Source organism: Crocuta crocuta, unplaced genomic scaffold (genome assembly GCF_008692635.1).
Source record: "Crocuta crocuta isolate KB4526 unplaced genomic scaffold, BGI_CrCroc_1.0 scaffold84, whole genome shotgun sequence".
Lineage (NCBI taxonomy): Eukaryota > Metazoa > Chordata > Mammalia > Carnivora > Hyaenidae > Crocuta > Crocuta crocuta.
In genome coordinates this window covers 4,565,254-4,586,433 of record NW_027530213.1, presented here as the reverse complement: position 1 = coordinate 4,586,433, position 21,180 = coordinate 4,565,254, and the positions used below count along the sequence as shown (strand labels likewise).

General features: G+C 44.6%; 1 protein-coding gene and 1 pseudogene across 1 annotated transcript; both read left to right on the top strand.

Moving 5' to 3' along the window:
• The first annotated feature begins 458 nt into the window (after positions 1 to 458).
• LOC144232617 (carbonyl reductase [NADPH] 1) lies at positions 459 to 4,116 on the top strand. Its single transcript, XM_077765470.1, has 3 exons — positions 459 to 842; positions 1,512 to 1,619; positions 3,407 to 4,116. The coding sequence occupies exons 1-3, from the start codon at positions 554 to 556 to the stop codon at positions 3,841 to 3,843; spliced, it is 834 nt and encodes a 277-aa protein (XP_077621596.1). The 5' UTR covers positions 459 to 553; the 3' UTR covers positions 3,844 to 4,116.
• A 1,722-nt stretch (positions 4,117 to 5,838) lies between these two features.
• LOC144232619 (carbonyl reductase [NADPH] 1-like) lies at positions 5,839 to 12,678 on the top strand (annotated as a pseudogene).
• Positions 12,679 to 21,180: the final 8,502 nt, after the last annotated feature.

The window sequence follows — 21,180 nt, the reverse complement described above, 5'->3', positions numbered from 1 at the left end:
CTTGATGCCCCTGCAAGTGTCTAAGGAGGTAATCTTGCGACGATTTAGTGACTGTTCCCCCACTATTATGTGAAAACCAGCCAAAGATAAGCCGGAAGATTTGCTTTCACATACTTAGAAAACAACACACACCTGATCTCCTAGCTTATTCCACAACTACAGTTCCAAACATTTCAAGAGATTTTTTTTCTTTACCAGGAAAAACAAACAAGTCCCTACAAATGCCCTACTTCTTGAATTACACAGGTGAATAGTTGAATAGTTGAGAGAATACAGATCCTCTCCTCTTGCAATGATCCTCTCCGCTGCCAGGCAGACAGCCCCCAAACCACCCTCTGCCATCCACCGGCCCTTCCCTATCTCCACCACCCCTGGGAGGTTCCGGCGAAGCCACGCCCTAAGGGGGGCGCGTCCTGTCCGTGAGCCTCTGCCGCTCTCTGACCTCGCGCACGCGCGCCGAACTTCTCGCATAAGTTCCAGAGGCACCGAGTGCGACTGACGTCTCCAGCCGGTCGGCTCCCCTGCAAGTACTTCGTGAGCCCCACGCACAACCATGTCGTCACACACCCGCGTGGCGCTGGTGACCGGGGCCAACAAGGGCATTGGCCTCGCTATCGTGCGCGACCTGTGCCGGCAGTTCTCGGGGGACGTGGTGCTCACGGCGCGGGACGCGGCGCGGGGCCGGGCGGCCGTGCAGCAGCTGCAGGCCGAGGGCCTGAGCCCCCGCTTCCACCTGCTGGACATCGACGACCTGCAGAGCATCCGTGCCCTGCGCGACTTCCTGCGCAAGGAGTACGGGGGCCTGGACGTGCTGGTCAACAACGCGGGCATCGCCTTCAAGAGTAAGGGGATGGGAGCGCGCAGGGGAGGTGGACACCGGGAGCACCTACAGCCAGGGTGTTGGGGAAGTCGCTGCGNGGACGTGCTGGTCAACAACGCGGGCATCGCCTTCAAGAGTAAGGGGATGGGAGCGCGCAGGGGAGGTGGACCGGGAGCACCTACAGCCAGGGTGTTGGGGAAGTCGCTGCAGTGGGGCTCTCCGCGCCCGTGGCGTCCAAAGGGCTTCTGAGGGCTGGAGGAGGGATGGGCGATAGGGGTGGGGCTGGAGCCAAGTCCAACGGGAATGGCGGCGCTTTTCATCCAGAATGACCTTTCTGTTTCATAGGACACCTTGGATTCTTTCCAGGTTGTCACACATTTACTCTGGGAGTGGACTTGAGGGCAGTTGGGCGGATTTTTAATGTATTTTGAAATCAACACGAAGATGGCACAAACTCGTGAACACAGGTCCCATGTGTGCACCCTTCACCCACCCTCCCCAGATGGTGCCATCTTACAGCATTCTACAACAATATCAAATGAGGACATGGTCACTGACACAATACTGTTAACTAGAGGCCAATTTTACACAAAATTCACCAGATTTCACATGCACTCTTAACTTTATATTGCTATTCTGTGGAAGTTTACCACATGGCTGCTATTAACACTACTCTCTTTCTCCCGGGAAGCTAATGATCCGACACCATTTCATATTCAAGCAGAAGTGACGATGAAAACTAACTTCTTTGGTACCCGAGACGTGTGCACAGAACTGCTGCCTCTAATGAAACCCCAAGGTAGGTGTGACAAGGGACCCAAGCTGTGGTGTTTCTGTCATGATCTGGCCCCTGCCTCTCTGACCTCATCTATGGGCCCTGCTCCCTCTCACTGCTCCCCCACACCAACCTCCCTGCTGTGTCCCCACCTGGACAGGTGCCCTTCTCCTCAGGACTCTGTACACACGTGTCCAGCACTCAGCAGTGCCCTCTGTCCCACTGGCCTTTCACAACTGGCCCTTTCTTCTTGGCGTCTTCATTCCAAACTCTCCCAGAGAGGCCTTTTCCTGGCTCTGTGCCCCTCACAGGTGCACTTCCATGGGGATTCCTTTGTGGACCTTTCTTCTCCCTCCCCCTTCCCTCTGAGTGATCTTATTCAGGTAGTGGACTCTTCACTATCCAGATTTCACAGGTCACCCTAAAGTCTATCACCTGCCTAGAACGTTCCCAGAGTCCAGACACACATAGTTCTTCTCCTGCCCAGGCCAGGTGCAGACCCCTCCCCATCGCCTCCAGGCCTGCAAACTCACATGTGGCCATAGCTGCTGATGGCCACAGGACAGTGGTACATCTCCAGGCAGATGAGGCAGCTCTACTGTCGCTCCAGGCTGCTGTCACCTGTAGAGGCCTCCACCACCATGCCTCTCCCCCGGCCTGCCTAGGCCACCTATATGCACATTTTTTTCAATAAGCATACATACAGTACTATAAATATATTTTTATTTATGATTCATAACCTGTTCTCTAGCTTACTTTTTTGTAAGAATACATGTGTGTTAATTGACTGTTTATGCCATGGATATACCTTCAGTCAAAATAAAGCTATTAGTAAAGTTTTGGGGGAATCAAAAGTTAATGTGGGTTTTTCTGCTACGTGGGGGTTCAGTAATTCCTAATATGTGGGTTATCAAGGTTCAACTGTATTTGGATCAGGAAGCACAAAACCAGAAGTAGTTAGCAATGCTCCATCAACAGGTGCCCAGGGAAAGACTATTATACAGAAAAACCCAGAATTAAAGTAAGATTACTGATTGAATACAACTTCAAGCTTAGTTGGTTGGTTGTGATTGGTGGTCCTTAGGTTTCAGTTTTATAAGTTCGGGTCACTTACAGGCATTGATTTTGGTTAGCTACATATGCCACCAGGCTATTAGAGCCACCACAAAGTAATGGCCTCCTTGTTTAATTGATTAACAGTACAGAAATTAGCTGACAGGTAAATCCAGTTCTTCATCAGGCTAGCCATTTTCTATCAGTATTACATCCTGAGGAGACTTTCACTCAGTCTTCTAGTACATTTGGTCATCACTCTTCATATCATCATGATTCATTTATAAATAGTACTTGAATCTAAGAAGTCCACTGTGACACCACATCACAGTGCAGTAGCACACCTAACACAAAAATAAGAGTCAAGAGATGCCAGCACATTGTTAAGAGTCCCACTTTGTCACTGGCAGTTGGTTCAGTTCATCAACATATCACGTGAGCAGATCTCCCACAGAGGTGCCACTCAGGCTCTCAGGCCTACATTCATCCTTGCCGGCATGTTCTCATATGAACCATTTCCCATTTCCTGTGGAACATCTGCCAGCACCCTCCCCTAGAGCATGTCTCAGGCATCAACAGAGATATTATGGGTATAACAAGTTTCAAGATCATGTCCTGTCCCTGACTCATGCAGGCAGTCTTCATTAGTGCTCACAGCAAACTAATAATACGTGGAAATTTTCTAGTACAAAATCTTAGTGAAATTGGAATTCATCTTTCCTGTGCCTTTCTCCATAACATTTTGTCTTGTGTTTTAGGCAGAGTGGTCAATGTGTCTAGCGTAGTGAGCCTCAGATCGCTTAAAAACTGCAGCCCAGAACTGCAGCAGAAGTTCAGAAGTGAGACTATCACAGAGGAGGAGCTGGTGGGGCTCATGAACAAGTTCGTGGAAGACACAAAGAACGGGATGCACAGGAAGGAGGGCTGGCCTGATACTGCATATGGAGTGACAAAAATTGGTGTCACGGTCCTGTCCAGAATCCATGCCAGGACACTGAGTGAGCAGCGGAGAGGGGACAGGATCCTCCTGAATGCCTGCTGCCCTGGGTGGGTGAGAACAGACATGGCCGGACCTAACGCCACTAAAAGCCCAGAAGAAGGAGCAGAAACCCCCGTCTACTTGGCCCTTTTGCCCTCAGATGCTGAGGGACCTCACGGGAAGTTTGTTATGGAGAAGAAAGTTGAACAGTGGTGAGCTAAATTCACAGCTCTACCCATGGGCCCCTCTGTGATCCCCCATCCCTTGCCCAAAAGGACTTCTAATGTCAAGACTATCCTATCCAAAACAAAACAAAAGTGTAAAATATCCCTACTTGTATTTAATTTGAGTAGGCCACTAATTCTGTGGAGGGGTTTTGTTTTGTTTTGTTTTTTGCTGTGAAAAGGCAGAGAAAAATGAAATGAGTAAAATAATGAACACCAGAAATGAATAAATGGTTCTTTATAAATGCCTCTTTGAGGCAAACCATGAGAGACTCTTGAATGCTGACAAAAACTGAGGACTGATGGATGTGGGGGGGAGGGGGGGATGGGCATGGAGGAGGACACTTGTGGGGACGAGCACTGAGTGTTATGTGGAAACTAATTTGACAATAAACTATTTGTAAAAAAAAAAAAACAACAACAAAAAAAATAAAAAATAAATGCCTCTTTGTATAGACTGTATATGCTAAACCAGCTGAGAAATCTAACATGCCTAATTAGATCAAGAGAAGTTACAGTTTAATTCAAGAGTAAGCAAACATTATAGAAAGACAGATAGTAATAATTTTAGCTTTGCAGGCCACACATCCCTATATGATCTTCTAGATCTGCTGTTGTAGCTGAAAGAACCCAGAGCCAATGAGAATGGTTGGATGTGCCTGGCAGCATATCTCACCAGCCTCTAGTATAGCCTGGGCAACACATCTGCTGTGGCCCCTGAAAATATCAGACTCCTTGGGAAAAAACAATTGCCAAGTGTGAAATGGAGTGGGCAGTCACAATACGTCCATATGGCAATCTGAGACAAGGCGGGGATTGAGTATGGACTGGATGTGCATCATGAGTCCACATGACAGGGCCCGAGACACCAAAGTGACAGAAGATTCTGCCCAAACCAAGCCTGGCTCCTGGGTGACTGAATGAACATCTACCACCTGCCTCCCTTCACAGGAACATACCTGTTCTAAAGATGCCCTTACTTACTGATTACTTTTCACTCTTCACCAGGGATTTTCAGGCTTATCCAAATGAAAGGTGATAGACCCAGAAAGAAAGCATAGGGTCCTTATGTTAGAAGTTTTTCACTTCAAAAGGGAAAACTAATTTCCACCCTGTGAGCTTGTAATTCTAAATTGACCATAAGGAAACTCAATGTGTAAGCAAGAAAACATATCTCAATTGCTCCTTCTGCAATGTGTCACAAACATCTTTTTTTTGATACCATAAAAATAATACTAGATACATATAACATTTACTGTGACCTTGGAACCCAAGAAATAGGCAATTTAGGCGAATGGGATTATATAACCATTAAACATTCTAAGCAATGCCTCCGCACTCGGTGACCCTCATAAACATTCCCTCCCTCTCAGAACCCACTGGGAGTCATACCCAGGGAGAAGAAGCCCAAAAGTTAGGACAGGACCTAATTCTCTACTTCTCCCTCTTGAGTTGCGCTTGGAAAAGCAAGGGGATCTGAGTCCCCAAACGCAGCTCTGTGTAAGCGACTTCACTGCATCTTGGAAAAAAAGCAACATTATCCATTCTGCAGAGGAAGAAGGACACATTCCCAAGACAATATCTGTACTCCTTTATTTCTGCTGGGGTTTTCCCAAAATAATTTTACTTCACCTACCATGAATCTCAACCCCTTACAAACCCATGACCAGCCACCTTTATTTGGGGGAGCACAGCATTCCAACCGGAACCAATGCTGGGTTCAGAGGAGGGATCCTGAGAGGACACAGTCCTGGTTGGGCTCGTGGTGCAGGCCCAGGAGGGACAGATTGGGTATAGCATCATTAGGGAAACTTCTGGTACCTTGGCCCCTCCTTTCTTGGAGTTCTAGGAGTCACAGCACTGGATCCAAGAACACAGTTCTACTGGCATCTCTGACTATGGCCAGGCCTCTGCACCACTAGCCCTTGGTGTGGCCCGCAGCACCATCCGCTCCACACACAGCGCCTCACTTGCACTCCACACAGTCATGTCGACACACATCCGTGCAGTGCTGGTAACCTGGGCCAATAAGGGCATTGGCTTCACCATCGTGCGTGATCTGTGCCGGCAGTTTTCCGGGACATGGTGCTCACCACGCGGTACGAGGTGTGGTGATAGGGGCCATGCAGCAGCTCCAGGCTGAGGGCCTGGGTCCCTGCTTCTTTCCACCTGCTACACATTGACGACCTGCCAAGCATCCGCGCCCTGTGTGACTTCCTGCGAAAGGAGTACAGGGGCCTGGATGTGCTGGTCAACAACGTGGGCATCTTCTTTGACAGTAAGAACATGGGAACCCTTTGGCAAGGAGACCTCCCTTAGGGGACCACCCAGAGTGGGTTTGGGGCTGGTGTCTGAACTGCTGCTGTGGGGCCATAGCTCCAAAGGGAACCATTCTAGAATGGTCTCCCTAGGGAAGAAGATGGAGTGAAGGCAGAGGGAGAGCAGGACCCTCTAAGAATTGCAAGCCTTTCCAGCAAAAGTACCTTGGCATTGACATGGATCAGACTCTCAGGGACTTCACATGGGTTTTTGCATGTTTTTCCCCAATGAGACTTTGAGAATCTCCATGAGTCTTCTTTTCTTTTTTTAAGTTTATTTCTATATTTTGAGAGACAGAGAGAGAGAGGGAGTGAGCGGGGGGGTGGGGGGAGGGAGAGAGAATCCCAAGCAGGCTCCACACTGTCAGCACAGAGCCTGATGCGGGGCTTGAACTCACAAACTGCAATATCATGATCTGAGCAAAGTCAGACGCTTAACTAAGGCACACAGGCACCCCTCCATGAACTTTTACTTATTTTGAAATACACAACAAATCCCACAGGGTTATACACAGAGATACTTCGTGCACACTTGAAAATTGACCAGATTGCACATACAACCAAAATGTTATTGTCACTGCATGGAATATTCTTAGAAGGCTACTACTTACTAACTTATTCTCCTTCCATACCAGCTAATGATCCCAAACCCTTCCATATTCAAGCAGAAGTGACGATAAAAACAAACTTCTTTGGTACCTGAGACGGGTGCACAGAACTGCTGCCTCTAATGAAACCCCAAGGTAGGTGTGAGCGGCCCAAACGGTGCTGTTTCTGGCACAATCTGGCCCCTGTCNCACACTTGAAAATTGACCAGATTGCACATACAACCAAAATGTTATTGTCACTGCATGGAATATTCTTAGAAGGCTACTACTTACTAACTTATTCTCCTTCCATACCAGCTAATGATCCCAAACCCTTCCATATTCAAGCAGAAGTGACGATAAAAACAAACTTCTTTGGTACCCGAGACGTGTGCACAGAACTGCTGCCTCTAATGAAACCCCAAGGTAGGTGTGACAGCGGCCCAAACGGTGCTGTTTCTGGCACAATCTGGCCCCTGTTTCTCTGACCTCATCTACGGGCCCTGCTCTCTCTCCCTGCTCAGCCACACTGGCCTCCTTGCTGTGACTCCACCGGGACAGGTGCCCTTCTCCTCAGGACTCTGTACACACGTGTCCAGCACTCAGCAGTGTCCTCTGTCCTGCTGGCCTTTCACAACTGGCCCTTTCTTCTCCTTGGCGTCTTCATTCCAAACTCTCCCAGAGAGGCCTTTTCCTGGCTCTGTGCCCCTCACAGGTGCACTTCCCTGGGGATTCCTTCCTGGGTGCTTTCTTCTCCCTCCCCCTTCCCTCTGAGTGATCTTATTTAGGCTAGTACACTCTTCACTATCCAAATTTCTCAGGTTCCCCTAAAATCTATCACCTGCCTAGAGCATTCCTGGAGCTCCAGACACACCTAATTCTCTTTCTGTGCCTCCCTCTCCTCAGGATGTCCTCCCTTCCCTCCTCAAATCCCAGCCCTCCAGCTCCCCACCCACCCACACCCCTACCTAAAACTCAAGCACATCTAGATGACATTTGTACTTTCCCAATATAATCCTAGTCATAGGCCCCACCATCCATCCTCCATGATAAATGAGGTCACCATGCCCACCTCCTGTTTATCACTGACCAGGTCCTAACAGTTATCCTATGGAATTTCCCTCAGCCTTCTCCATCCCAACCCTCCAACAGAGACCCAGCTTTCATTATTGGACAATTATAACTTTTCAAAGAAGTTACTTTGTCTTTCAAAGAATACTGCTTCTTCAGTCTTTTCCTTTCTGGTTATTCTCTGTACTCCCTGAGTGCTCACTTACGCCCAAAAGTCCCTCAGCAGCAAAGTCCTATCCTGAGCATAACGTGTAGTGATGTCTGTCATCAGACCTGCCACGGTCCAGGCCCATCAACTCCCCCACTTTGTTCAATGGTCTGGAGAAAACAAACTGCCATAATTCCTTGATTGTAAGCTACTGTAACATTTACCCCCATGTTAATGTGGGGGGGAACCACCACCATTCAGTACACTGATTAAGTAAGATGACACTTTCAGAAAGATTAGGGTGTCTGGCCTGAGTGAACACATATGGTTTTTACTCTCAGTTCTGCCCCTGCTGCCTCTTCCATCCTGGAAACTTTATCACTTCTTCTATAACCGGCTTCACTGGCACCCAAAGGGCAGCTCTCAAATGTCCCCCTTTACTCACCATGTTGATAGGGGATGAGTTCCTTGTGCTAGCACCACACATCCTCCACATATCCTCTTAGAGGCAAAACTCACTTCTGCCCGATTGTTTTCTCACTTACTGAACAGTGTGGGTACCTGCTGTGTAGTGGCCTTGGACCACAATGAGGAATGAGTGCTCTCCTGCATTTGCTAAGGCAGGCTCTGGTCAAATATTGATCTTGCCTCAGGAAAACTAGACTCATGGACATGGAAATGCAAGCTATACTCTCAGAGTAAGAGCAGGGTTTTCTTGATAGAAATAGGAGCGTTCTTCAAATATTTGGGGGGATGGCAGCCACAGCGGTTCATGTTACCACAACTTTACACCCTTTAGCGACACTATCTGGGAGAAATCCTCGCTAGGATAACCAAAAGCAAATACCTTCCCACCTCCCACCTACTTTAGAAACCAGGATAGAAAGAATAATCTTGAATGACATCCATCAGATCTCTCTGGTTTAGAACCTATTCAAAAGGCCAATGTTTGCTCTGGATTTTGGCATGAAAGGACAAACCAAAAGACAGAATTGTGAACTAAAGATCACAAGGGTATATATTCATTCTTCTTACTTTTTAATCCTTTCTTCAAAAAGAGTTTTACTGAAATAATTTAGCCACAAAAAGTAAGAATCTATAACAAAAAAAGGTAAGAATTACACACCACCAATCTTAACCAGGTAATCAGTATCAAGGTCATGTAAACCCCTTCCCACATTCTATATCATTTCCCTCCCCTTCCCCCCAAATTTCTATTCCTGAAAGAGAAGGATACTCTCTTTAAAAGGATAAGCTGTTATTCCTCTTTACTGTCTTTATCTATGGTTTTATTTCAAAAAGATATTAAGGTATAAACATCTCTAAGGAATTGAGCAAACATTGGAAATCTGAACATTCTTGTTCATCAGATATTAGCCTAAAGTCCTAAGTGGAAATACAGTCTTGTTAAGGCTACACTTACCAAGGAAACCTTAAAGAAGGTGTTCTCAGCCTTCATTTGAGAAGGTACTGCTTTCCAACATCCTGTAGTCTGAAAAACCACTAGAGGAATTTGGAGGGGAAATTACAATAGTAAAGGTATCTCACTCGCACACACACTCTGACATATTGGTTCTAGAGAGGACAGATGGGTGGACACTTCTAGATGTGATGTGCTAGGCATCTTATATAAGGTTCCCATTAAGAACCTGGAGGAATCATGGATCTCAAGGTCACAAGCACAGCTGGTTGCAGACTGAGGTCATGTGACATCCAAACTAGTGGTTCTTCTCACTACTCAAGGTGCTCAAATCATTTTTACTCGATCCCCCTCTCCAAATATAGTCTTACTGTAAGTTTAGAGAAGCAGGAAATAAGAGGACAAGACTTGATTGGGCCTATGTCTTCCTCATCTCAGGGCCCCAGGTACATCAGGGAAAACCACACAAGGCACATTTTAAACCCCTGAAGTGTTTTGTGAAAATCCTCATTGGTCGAGAGACTTAACAACTGTACCCATGATATTAGAAAAGATGAATCTTCCAGAGAATGTGATGAATGTGAAATCATCAAAGGTAACAAGAACCAGCTTGAACTTACAGACTACGAATAGCCTTCAGAGTCAAGTAATGCACTCGAAGTTTGTGACCCCAGATGACACGATGTCTATAATATCCTGTGTTATGTATATCACTGTGACTCTGTTTTAGCACAGTGAGATTTGGAGAGTAGGAGATAGTGAGAGATTTCTTAAAAATAGGTCCCTGGTCACATACAGAGTAATGGTCGGGATAAACTGTAAGCCCAACACATATCCCAGCCCCACCATCACAAGAGTCCTTTCTTACCTGGGTGATGAGTCCTTTCTTACCTACGTGACTGTGACACGGCAACCCTTTTACACACTACCTCACATACAGTGTCACATGCTTATAGTCACACAGTCTCTCTCTCACGCACACTTCCATTCACAGACACATCACACGTGGACATGAACTCACACACCCTTAGCACAAGGATGTTGGGACAGTCCATACACTTCTTAGTTTGTAGGCTATGTGCATTCCAGTTCTGAGTCCCCAAAATGACACTTGAAAACCATGAGTCCACCCTGACAACAAAAATGTTTGGATCAGAGTCTTTGCTATATAAACAGTACAAGTGCTTCCCATTCCTGCATGTGTGATTCCTGTCCTGAACTATCAGACTAGAAGGGTCTACCATCTCTCCCAGTTCTAGAAGAAGCCCACTGACAGCCACTCTACCCACTTGGGGATGTGGTCATGCATGAGACAGGCGTGAGGAAGACAGTCTAGTTACAGCGTCTACCACCAGAAATTTACCTACAAAAACCTTTTACTCTCCGTCAGACTTTCCTCATATACACAGGTAAGCATTTTCACAGCTGAAACACAACTTCCTGAGATAGAAAATACAAAATAGAAAGAAATCATCACTTAATTACAAACAGCCTACAGAAAGTTAGAATTTTTCATTTACTATCTATACTAAAGGTACTTAAGAAAATGGTTTAAGTACCCAAGAAATAAATGGAGCTGTCTTTCTGGTATACCAGTAACCCAGTGTTGATTCTTCTGCCTCTGTCTTATTTCACACACTTCTGTTTTTGAAATTTCAAAACATTAATATATGTTATTTTTATCGTGAGAGAGGCAGATGGTGTTTGAAAATGAAACAAACTAATAAGAGGGAAGTAATAAAATCTGAGAGCTGCTTACTAAAACATCTAACAAATAAGGTTCATTAATCTTTTTTAAAATATTTTTTCTTACAGGCTCAATTTTATTATTTTTTTTATTTTTCNTCCTGTCTCACATTCAGGTCCTTTATCTGTTTTGAGTTTATTTTTTGTGTATGGTGTGAGAAAATGATCTATTTTCATTCTTCTGCATGTTGCTGTCCAGTTCTCCCAGCACCGTTAAAGAGGCTGTCTTTTTTCCCATGTTAAAGTGGGACTGAACACTTTATTTTGGGTAATGTCATCAAGATTCATCCATGTTGTAGCATTTCTTTTTATAGCATCTCTTTAACATGTGACTTTTCCATTGCCCCTTCCCATGACCATATTGCCTCTTGTCTTGTCACTGCTCCAGAGTTAATGACATCCCAACATAGAGAAAACAGCATGCACCTTAGCCCACTGAGGTGATTTGGTTTTGGGTTTTTTTAAATAGTTCATTATCAAGTTGGTTTCCATATAACACCCAGTGCTCATCCCCACAAGTGCCCTCCTCCATGCCCATCACCCCCCCTCCCCCCCCCCACCCCCATCAGTCCTCAGTTTGTTCTCAGTATTCAAAAGTGACGTGATTTGTTTTTACCTGGTTACAGCAGAGCTACAGCCAACAAAACTCTGCTCTCCTTCAAAAGGAGCTAATCAGCTCTTTGCTGGTCTATAAATATCTGTTTATGCAACATTGTCAAAGTAACAATAAGATGCTTAAACAGTCTCTAAGGGGACCTATGAAGAAAAGTGGCTCTCTACCCATGATTTCATGAGTTACTGCTTACATTCCACTCAGCACTTTCTTTACTTTTGGGACTTCTGGGCAATGTGCTTCCCATTTGATCATTTCTCTGATGTCACCTGAGACATTATGAGTATTATAGGGTTCAAGACTATGTAATGACCTTCATTATAGAGACTTCATTAACACTCTTAGCAAACTGTCCATTTCTCCCAAATGGACAGACCCTAGTGATTTCAGTATTCATGGTTCTCGTGCATGCCATTCTATGTGACTACTTGTGTTGTATTTTAGGCAGAGTGGTCAATGTGTCTAGCATAATGAGCTTAGTAGCGCTTAAATACTGCAACCCAGGACTGCAGCAGAATTCCAGAAGTGAGACCATCATAGAGGAGGAGCTGATGGGGCTCAGAACAAGTTTGTGAAAGATACGAAGAGCAGGGTGCACAGGAAGGAGGGCTGGCCTGATATGAAAGCACTCACATATTGAGTGTCAAAGATGGGTGTCATAGTCTTGTCCAGTATCCATGCCAGGAAACTGAGTGAGCAGAGGAGGGGAGACAAGATCCTCCTGATTGCCTGCTCCCCTCGGTGGGTGAGAACAGACATGGGTGGACCTACAGTCATTAAAAGCCCAGAAGAAGGAGCAGAGACATCCATCTACTTGGCCTTTTGTCCTTGGGTATTGAGAGTCCTCACAGGGAGTTTGTCATGGAGAAGAAAGTTGAACAATGGGGACCCCACTCTCAATTCCCTCTATGGGTCCTATTATGATACTGCCATGATTTGACTAAAAGGACTCTTATACTATCAACAATGTCCTTATGGAAGGAAGGAAGGAAGGAAGGAAGGAAGGAAGGAAGGAAGGAAGGAAGGATCCCTATTTATATCTAATACTCACATTGAATTGGCTACCAATTCTCTGAAGTCTATTGTGATTCTTCTGTGATATAAGAGGAGAAAAACTGGAATTGATGACAATAATATATGAACAGCATAGATGAATAAACAATTCTAAGTAAATGTCCATGTGTGCAGATTGTTTCATGTGAACCAGCCCAAAAAAATAACAGACCCTAAGTTAGGTCAACATAAAGGACAGTTTAACATAGGGGTTTGTAAACAATAGTGAAAGGGCCACATAGTGAATATTTTTGCCTTTGCAGGCCAATGGTCTCTGTTAGACCTACACAAATATACTCTTGTAGCTTGAAAATTAGTCACCATAGATGATATATATAAACCCATGAATGGGGCTGGGCTTCCCCAGCCAGCATACTTAATCAGCCTCTACTATGACATGGGCAACCACATCAAAGATAGGCATCCAAAGTGATCTCTTTAAATATCAAACACATTGGTGGTGGGGGGGAACAATGCAAGGTGTGAAATGGAAGTAGGCACTAGATATACATCCATTAGACAATCTGAGACAAGGGGGGAAAGTGAATATGGATTGGTATCAATGCAGATGAAAGAATTCCTGTCAAATCTCCTCAAGGTGAATGTGCCATTGATGTAGGAATATAGGGTCACCAAGTCTGTAACATTAACACATTTCAGCAAAATCTTCACAGAAGATGAACATATAGGGATAGAAAAACATCACTGTTGAGGAACTTTGGTGTATACATGGAGCTCTACAGTAATCTTCTTTTCACTTTTCTCTTTGAAAACTTTCAAGACAAATATCTGGAAACAAGCTGCCTTACTGGGTGACCCTGAGCAAAATCCTGCATGTCGCTGTATGTCAGTCTCAAGTGTACAATTTGGGGAAGTCATAGGATTGCCATGAAGAGTAAATGAAGTAATACAGGTGAACAGGCTGAAAATAATCACAGTGCAAAGTGCCCTCCATATGGGTCCCTGGAGCGGGGCCTGACACATTCAGGGCCCTGAGGGGAGCCTCTTCCTTCCTCACACCAAGCCTGGCTCTCCGGGGCCCTCAGTGAATGCCCACCACCTCCTCCCCACCTCTCACAGAAACATCCGTGTTGTACAGACTCCCTCCTGTTGTGATTATTTTTCAGTCTTCACCAGGGATTTTCAGGCTGACAGAAATGATAATTGATGGCCCCTGCAAGCAAGGGTAGGGTTTCTATTTGAAAATGAGGGTTCCTTTGGGGCTCTGGCTGGCTCAGTAGTTAAAGCGTGGGTCTGTTGATCTCAGGGTTGTAAGTTTGAGCCCCATATTAGGTGCAGACATTACTTAATAATAAAGTCTCCAAAAAATAAAATGAAATAAAAAATAAAAGTGACATTTCCTTTAAAGTTTTCCCCTTCAACAAGTCTGTTAATTTCTTCCCTGTTAGCTTGCATTTCTAAACTGAGCCATGAGGAGTATCAATGTTGAGGACAAAATAATATCATGACTACTGCTGGTTTGGAAATGTATCCCATTATCGCAGAGATCTTTCTTTCTCAATACTTCAAAAATAACACCTATTTATATATAACACTTATTTACTGTGACCTTAAGCAAACCAAAAACTAGGCGCTGCAGGCAAACAGCAGATTGTGTAATCACTAAATCAAACATTCCAATCAATGCCTTGGCCCACAATGAGCTTCATAAGCATTTCTTCCCCTCAGGGTCCACTGGGAATCACACAGAGGGAGGAGCCCAATTCTGTTTCTCCCTCTTGAGATTCTCCTAAGAAAGCAAGGGGATCTGTATGCTCAGCAGCAGTTTTGTTGTACAAATTTCACTGGACCTTAGAAGGAGGCAACCATTCCCATTCTGTAGACAAAGGGCACATTCCAAAGACAATTACTCTGCTCTTTTTTTCTCCCATTGAGTTTCTCCCAAAATAGTTCACTATTTGAATGCTATGAATCGCCATTGCCCTATTAACCGATCACCCACCACCTTAGTTTTGGTGAACACGTCAACACTCCCAAAACCATTGCTTGTCTTAGACACAGGATCTAAGAGGAGAGAGACCTGGTTGGGCTCAGGATGCAGCCTCAGGAGAGATGGATTTGTTATAGCATCATCAGGGGACCTTCTGGAACATTTTGTCCCTCCTTTCATGAAGGGATGGAGGCAGGGCCTGGGGCTCTAGGAGTCATAGCACTGGATCCAAGAACATAGTTCTGCTGGCATGTCTGACTGTGGTCAGGCCTCTGTACCATGAACCCTCCATGTGGCCCACAGCATCATCGGCTCCACAAACAGGGCCTTGCTTACGTTCCACACAGCCATGTCATCACACACCCGTGTGGCAATAGTGACCAGGGCCAACAAGGTCTTCATCTTCATCATGCAAAACCTGTGCCTGACGATCTCCGGTAAATGGTGCTTACAGTACAGGGCAAGGAGTGAGGACAGGCAGAGGGCCTGAGCCGCTGCTTCCATCAAGAACTTCCTACTCAAGGGATACAGGGACCTCACGTGTTGATCAACAACACAGGCATCATCTTTGATGATTACATCTTTGAGGGTAAGAACATGGGAACTCTTAGGCCAGGAGAGCTCCCTTAGGGGACCACACAGGGTGGGTGGGGGCTGGTCCTGAACCACTGCAGTGGGGCCCACAGCTCTGAGGGTATCTAGAATGGGCTCCTTAGGGAAGAAAGATGGACTGAAGTCAGAGGCCAGCAGGACCCTCCAGGTGTTGCAAGCCTTTCCAGCCAGAAGGCCTTGGCATTGCCATGGATCAGACTCTCAGGAACCTAACAAAGGTTTATGCAAGATTCTCTCTGTTGGATTTTGAGCTTCTCCATGAATTTCTAACTTATTTTGAAATACACAACAAATCCCACAGAGATAACTTTGTGTACCTTTACCTTAGCTCCTTGCAATGGTGCCAACTTACAAAGCTACACAGCATCAACCAGCCAGATAATTCACTTTGAGACAAACTGTTCACTAACCTACACATTATTGAGAATTGATCAGATTGCACATAAAACAAAAAAATATTAGTTTTCACTTCATGGAATCTTCTCAGACTATTAATACTTATTAACCTCTTCTTCCTTACAAGCTAGTGATCCCACATCCTTAACATGTTAAAGCAGTAGTGACCATGAAAACAAACTTCTTCGGTACCAGAGACATGTGCACAGAACTGCTGCCTCTAATTAAATCCCAAGGTAGGTGTGACAAGGGACCCAAGGGTCCCTGCTCAGCCACACCAGCCTCCCAGCTGTGTCCCCACCCAGACAGGTGCCCCTCTCCTCAGGACTCTGTACATAGGTGTCCAGCACTCAGCAGTGCCCCCTGTCCCACTGGCCTTTCACAACTGCTCTTTCTTCTCATGTCTTCATTACAAACTCTCCTCACAGAGGCCTTTTCTTCACTCTGTGCCCCTCACAGGTGCACTTCCCTGGGGATTCCTTCCTGGACCCTTTCTTCTCCCTCTCTCTCCATCTGAGTGGTTTTATTCAGGCTAGTAGACTCTTCATTCTCCAAACATCTCAGGCCCCCATAAAATTTGTCATCTGCCTAGAACATTCCCAGGGCTCCAGACACACATAGTTCTCTTCCTACCTCTCCCTCTCCTGATGTCTTCTTCTCCCTTTTCTCCTCAAATTTTACCCCTCCAGCCCCTCCCAGACCCCCATCTAAACATCTTAAACATGTACAGATGACATTTGTACTTTCCCAATATCATTCGGGTCAGACCCCACCATCCACCCACCATGATAAATGAAGTCATCATGCCCACCTCTTGATTATCACTAACCAGGTCCTAAAAGTCCTAAAAGTTGTCTTATAGATTTCTCCAACTGTCTCCATTCCAGCTCTCCAAAAGACATGGCTATCATTTCTGGACAACTGTAACCTTCCTAAGTGACCCTGCTTCTGCAGTCTTTTCTGGGCATCTCTGTACTCTCTGAGTGCCTACTTACTCACAAAAGTCCTTCAGAACTAGGTGACCTCTAAAGGAGCTGCAATAGCATATGCAGCATTATATTTTACCATTACCATCCGTTAAATAGGAGCCATCAGGAAACCATAAAAAATGCTCACTGGTTAGAGGAGTGTCCTGTAAACTGTCATGGGGAGTCAAAAGGTAACCTGTCACTTGCTAGCAGTCCTAAGAGCATCAGAGTCCAAATGCAGTTCTCATTTCGAGATCTCACGCATTAGGTATCTGACCTGAGTCTGGGTAAACCGCAGGGTTTCACTGGAGATATTATGTCCCTTTATGGCCCAAAGTTTTAACAGGTGGATGCTATCTTCCTGTGAAGATGGTTGAGACAGGGAACAGAGAACCAAGTCATCTACATACTGTAACAAAGTAGAGCCTGCAGAAACATACTATCATCCAAATCAGCCTCTAACCTTTTGTGAAAATAGAAAGGACTCTCTGTGTAACCTTGGGGCAATACTGTCCATATGGATTGCCATTCTTCCCAATGAAGACGAAAAGAAATTGGCTGTCCTTACCATCTAGAATCATAAAAACTGTACGGCATAACGCTATTACAGTGAAAACTTTGCCTTCAGGGGAATGAATGTCAGTAAGTTTGTTCGTGGGTTGGGAATAGGGTGCTGAGGTTTGGGGAGGGGTTGTTTTTGACTTTTCTTTTCCTTTCTCTTCTTCTCTTCTCTTCTCTTCTCTTTCCTTTCCTTTCCTTTTCTTTTCTTTCAAGAAGAAATAGCTTTTTAACTCAATTTTGACTCAACCAAGTTTGGGGATACCACTGTGGCCACTGAAGTTTCTGAAAGTTTGTAACAAGAAACCTCACTAAAAATGGATTCGGGAGGTGTCTGCAGGGAGAGCTCTCATGCCCTACTACTCCTACTAAATTGCAGACTCAACAAGAAGAAACGAACTTGACCTTAGAAGGATTTGACTTTGAACAAGGATACTGCTCTACTATACCAGCCAGAAAAAGAGACACTTTCCTTTTCCACCTGGCAATGCCCAGACAATGAAAAGCCACTGTACTTCTGACACCCAGTTTATGCCAAGGGACTTTTAATTTATAAAAGCCTTCCCAACTCCTCCCCCTTCTCCTAAAAAAGCATCCTTCTCTTTTGTTCCCTTGTCTATAAGTTTTGTTGCAGCTTGATTTTCCAGGATCCAAATTCTCTTTATTCATGAATACATACATCTGTTACACTGGCAGTTTTACTTTTAAGGTTAACAAGGTCTAAAATACTTTTGTTTAAAGCAGTCCATTTAGTTAGGAATGCACCTACAGAATGATCATAGATTTTAAACATAAAACAAGCCACAGTCCCAAAGGGGAGGGGTACCCCAAAAACATTCTGATCCTGAGGGTCTCATTTTTTGAGGTTTTCCTGAAACAGTCTAGTTCCAGAAGGAATCATATCAGAGGCCAGCCAGTTCCAAGAGGAATAGTCTAGTATGAAGCAGAACTCGGACCCAAGGCTACTTCATTTCCAATAGGCACAGTTCTAACCAGAACAGTCCAATCCCAAAAAGAATTTAGAGAGAAGACCTATGCAGATACAAATGGTACCATTCTGACAGGAAAAGTTCAATCCCAAAGCAGAATAGGACCAAAGGCCAAGGCAGTTCAAACTGTTATTTTTCCAACAGGAACAATACAGTCCCAAAAGGAACTAGACCAGACAAAGCAGTTCCATTAGGAACAGTTTGATTCTGAGAAGGAATCAGATCAAAGACCAAATGTATATTCACAGAGATGAAAGAAAGAAAGAAAGAAAGAAAGAAAGAAAGAAAGGAAGGAAGGAAGGAAGGAAGGAAGGAAGGAAGGAAGGAAGGAAGGAAGGAAGGAAGGAAAGGAAGGAAGGAAGGAAGGAAGGAAGGAAGGAAAGAAAGAAAGAAAGAAAGAAAGAAAGAAAGAAAGAAAGAAAGAAAGAAAGAAAGAAAGGCAGGCAAACCTTAAAATAGATCCTGAGGAAGGAAGGAAGGAAGGAAGGAAGGAAGGAAAGAAGGAAGGAAGGAAGGAAGGAAGGAAGGAAGACCTTAAAATAGATCCTGAATAAAGCCTAGAGAGCACAGACACAAATAACAAAACTGGAAATCCAGGAGAAAAGTTTACTCTCAAACCCCAGGGTCAGTGAGAAAACTGTGAGTCCAAACCCCTCCATGGACACCACACCTGCTTGCCCACCAGAGCAAGACGCCTTGGGGGTCCTCTCTGGATCCCCATACGTGTCACCAAGGAATGTTATTTGTAAAAATATAAACTGCCAGTTATTTTAGCAGCAAAAGATGGGCTTCTTTGGGAGTAAAGAGAATTGCAATCTTGGAAAACCAAGCTGTGGCAAAACCATAGGCAAGTCCAGGGAACAAAGGAGAGGTATATTTTTAAGGAGAAAAGGGGTAAGTTGGGAGGGAGGTTTTAAGGTAAAAGTCCACTGGGTGTTATATGGAAACCAACTTGACAATAAACTATAAAAAAAAAAAACTGAGCACATGCAAGTACAGCTTATTCTCAGTCCTGCCCCCTTTCCCTAACCTGTCTGAGAAAGTTCTACTATTTCTACTACTGCTGAGTTCACTGACACCTCAAAGGGCAGCTCTCAAATGTCCCCTGACTCCTTTACTCACCACAATGTCGATGGGGGACAAGTTCCTTGTGCCATCACCACGCATCCTACATGTATCCCCTTAGAAAGAAAAATCACTTCTGGCTGATTGTTTTCTCACTTAGTGAACAGTGGGTGCCCTTGTGTATTGGCCTTGGACTAGAATGAGGAATGAGTGCTCTCCTGTATTTGCTAAGGCAGGAGCTAATGAAATATTGATCATGCCTCAGGAAAACTAGACTCATGGACATGGAGGTACAAGCTATATCCTCAGTATGAAAGCAGGGTTTTCTTGACTTTGAAAATAGTAGAGTTCTTCCATTATTTGGGGGGATGGCAGCCACAGTGGTGCATGTTATCAGGACATTACCCACTTTGGGGAGACTATCTGGAAGAAGTCTGAGGGTAGCCAAAGGACATGCTGTCCCTCCTCCCCCATACTTTAGAACTTTAGATACAAAGAACAATCTTGAATATTTTGCACCAGTGCTCTGTGGGGTCAGAACACATCCAAAAGGCCAATGTTCACCTTGTTGTTTGCCTTCAAAGGAGAATGCCAGAGTAGAATGACCTCATGGTTAGGATACCAAAGGATAATAGATGTGGATTTCTTCCTACTTTTTTTAAAAAATTTTTATTTATTTTGAGAGAGATAGAGATAGAGAGAGAGCAAGAGCAAGGGAAGGGAGACAGAGGGAGACAGAATCCCAAGCAGGCTTCACAATGTCAGCCCAGATCTGATGTAGAACTCAAACTCATGAATCATGAGATCATGACATGAGCCAAAATCAAGATTTGGATGCTTAACTGACAGAGCCACCCAGGCACCCAACTTCTTCTTACTTTTTCATGCTTTCTGTAAAAACACTGTTTCTGAAATAATCTAGCCACAGAAGATAAAAGAATCTACAGTGATCAGTTGCCAACCACGTATCTTAACCCATGTAAACCCCTTCCCACATTCCAACTCGCATTCCCCCCAAGTTCCTATTCCTGACTTTGGAGACTATACTCTTTAATGCTCATAAGCTGTTATTATTTTTTCTCCAAATTTTTGGAGTATTTTCATTTATTTCAAAAATTTGTTACAGAATTACCACCCTGAGGAATGAAGCACACCTGTGAAATCAGAACACTCTTGTTCATAAGATAGTAGCTATAAAAGTACTAGGAACAAGACAGTCTTGTTAAGGCACACACACCATGTAAACCTTAAAGAAAATGTTATCATCCTTGATTTGAGGTACTGCTTTTCAACATCCAATAGTCTGGAAAATCACTACAGGAATCAGCTGGCAGGGGAAATTACCATAATAAAGCCATTTCCATCACACACACACACACACACACACACACACACACACACACACTGACATATTGTAGTTCTAAAAAGGTAGGGTGCGAGAACACTACTAGATTTGATGTGCTAGGCATTTTATATATTGTCCCCATTAAGAACATGAAGGAAAAACAGATCTCAAGATCCCAAGCACAGCCTGATGCAGACCAAGTTCACGTAGCTTCCAACCTAAGGGTTCTTCCCACTACTCAGTGTCCTCAAATATTTTATGCTGAGGATTCTGTTCCTCAAGTGATTTCTTGCCCAGTAAGGCTAGAGGGATGTCTGATAAAGAAACTCATCTTGACTGGGGCCCATGTCTCCCCATCACAGAGCTCCATGATACTTTAAAAATTCGCCTAATTATATATAACATGTATTAACTCTAACCTTCAACAGAACCAAAAAGTAGAGACTTCAGGAAAAAGAGGCTAATGTAACAATCAAATCAAACATTCCA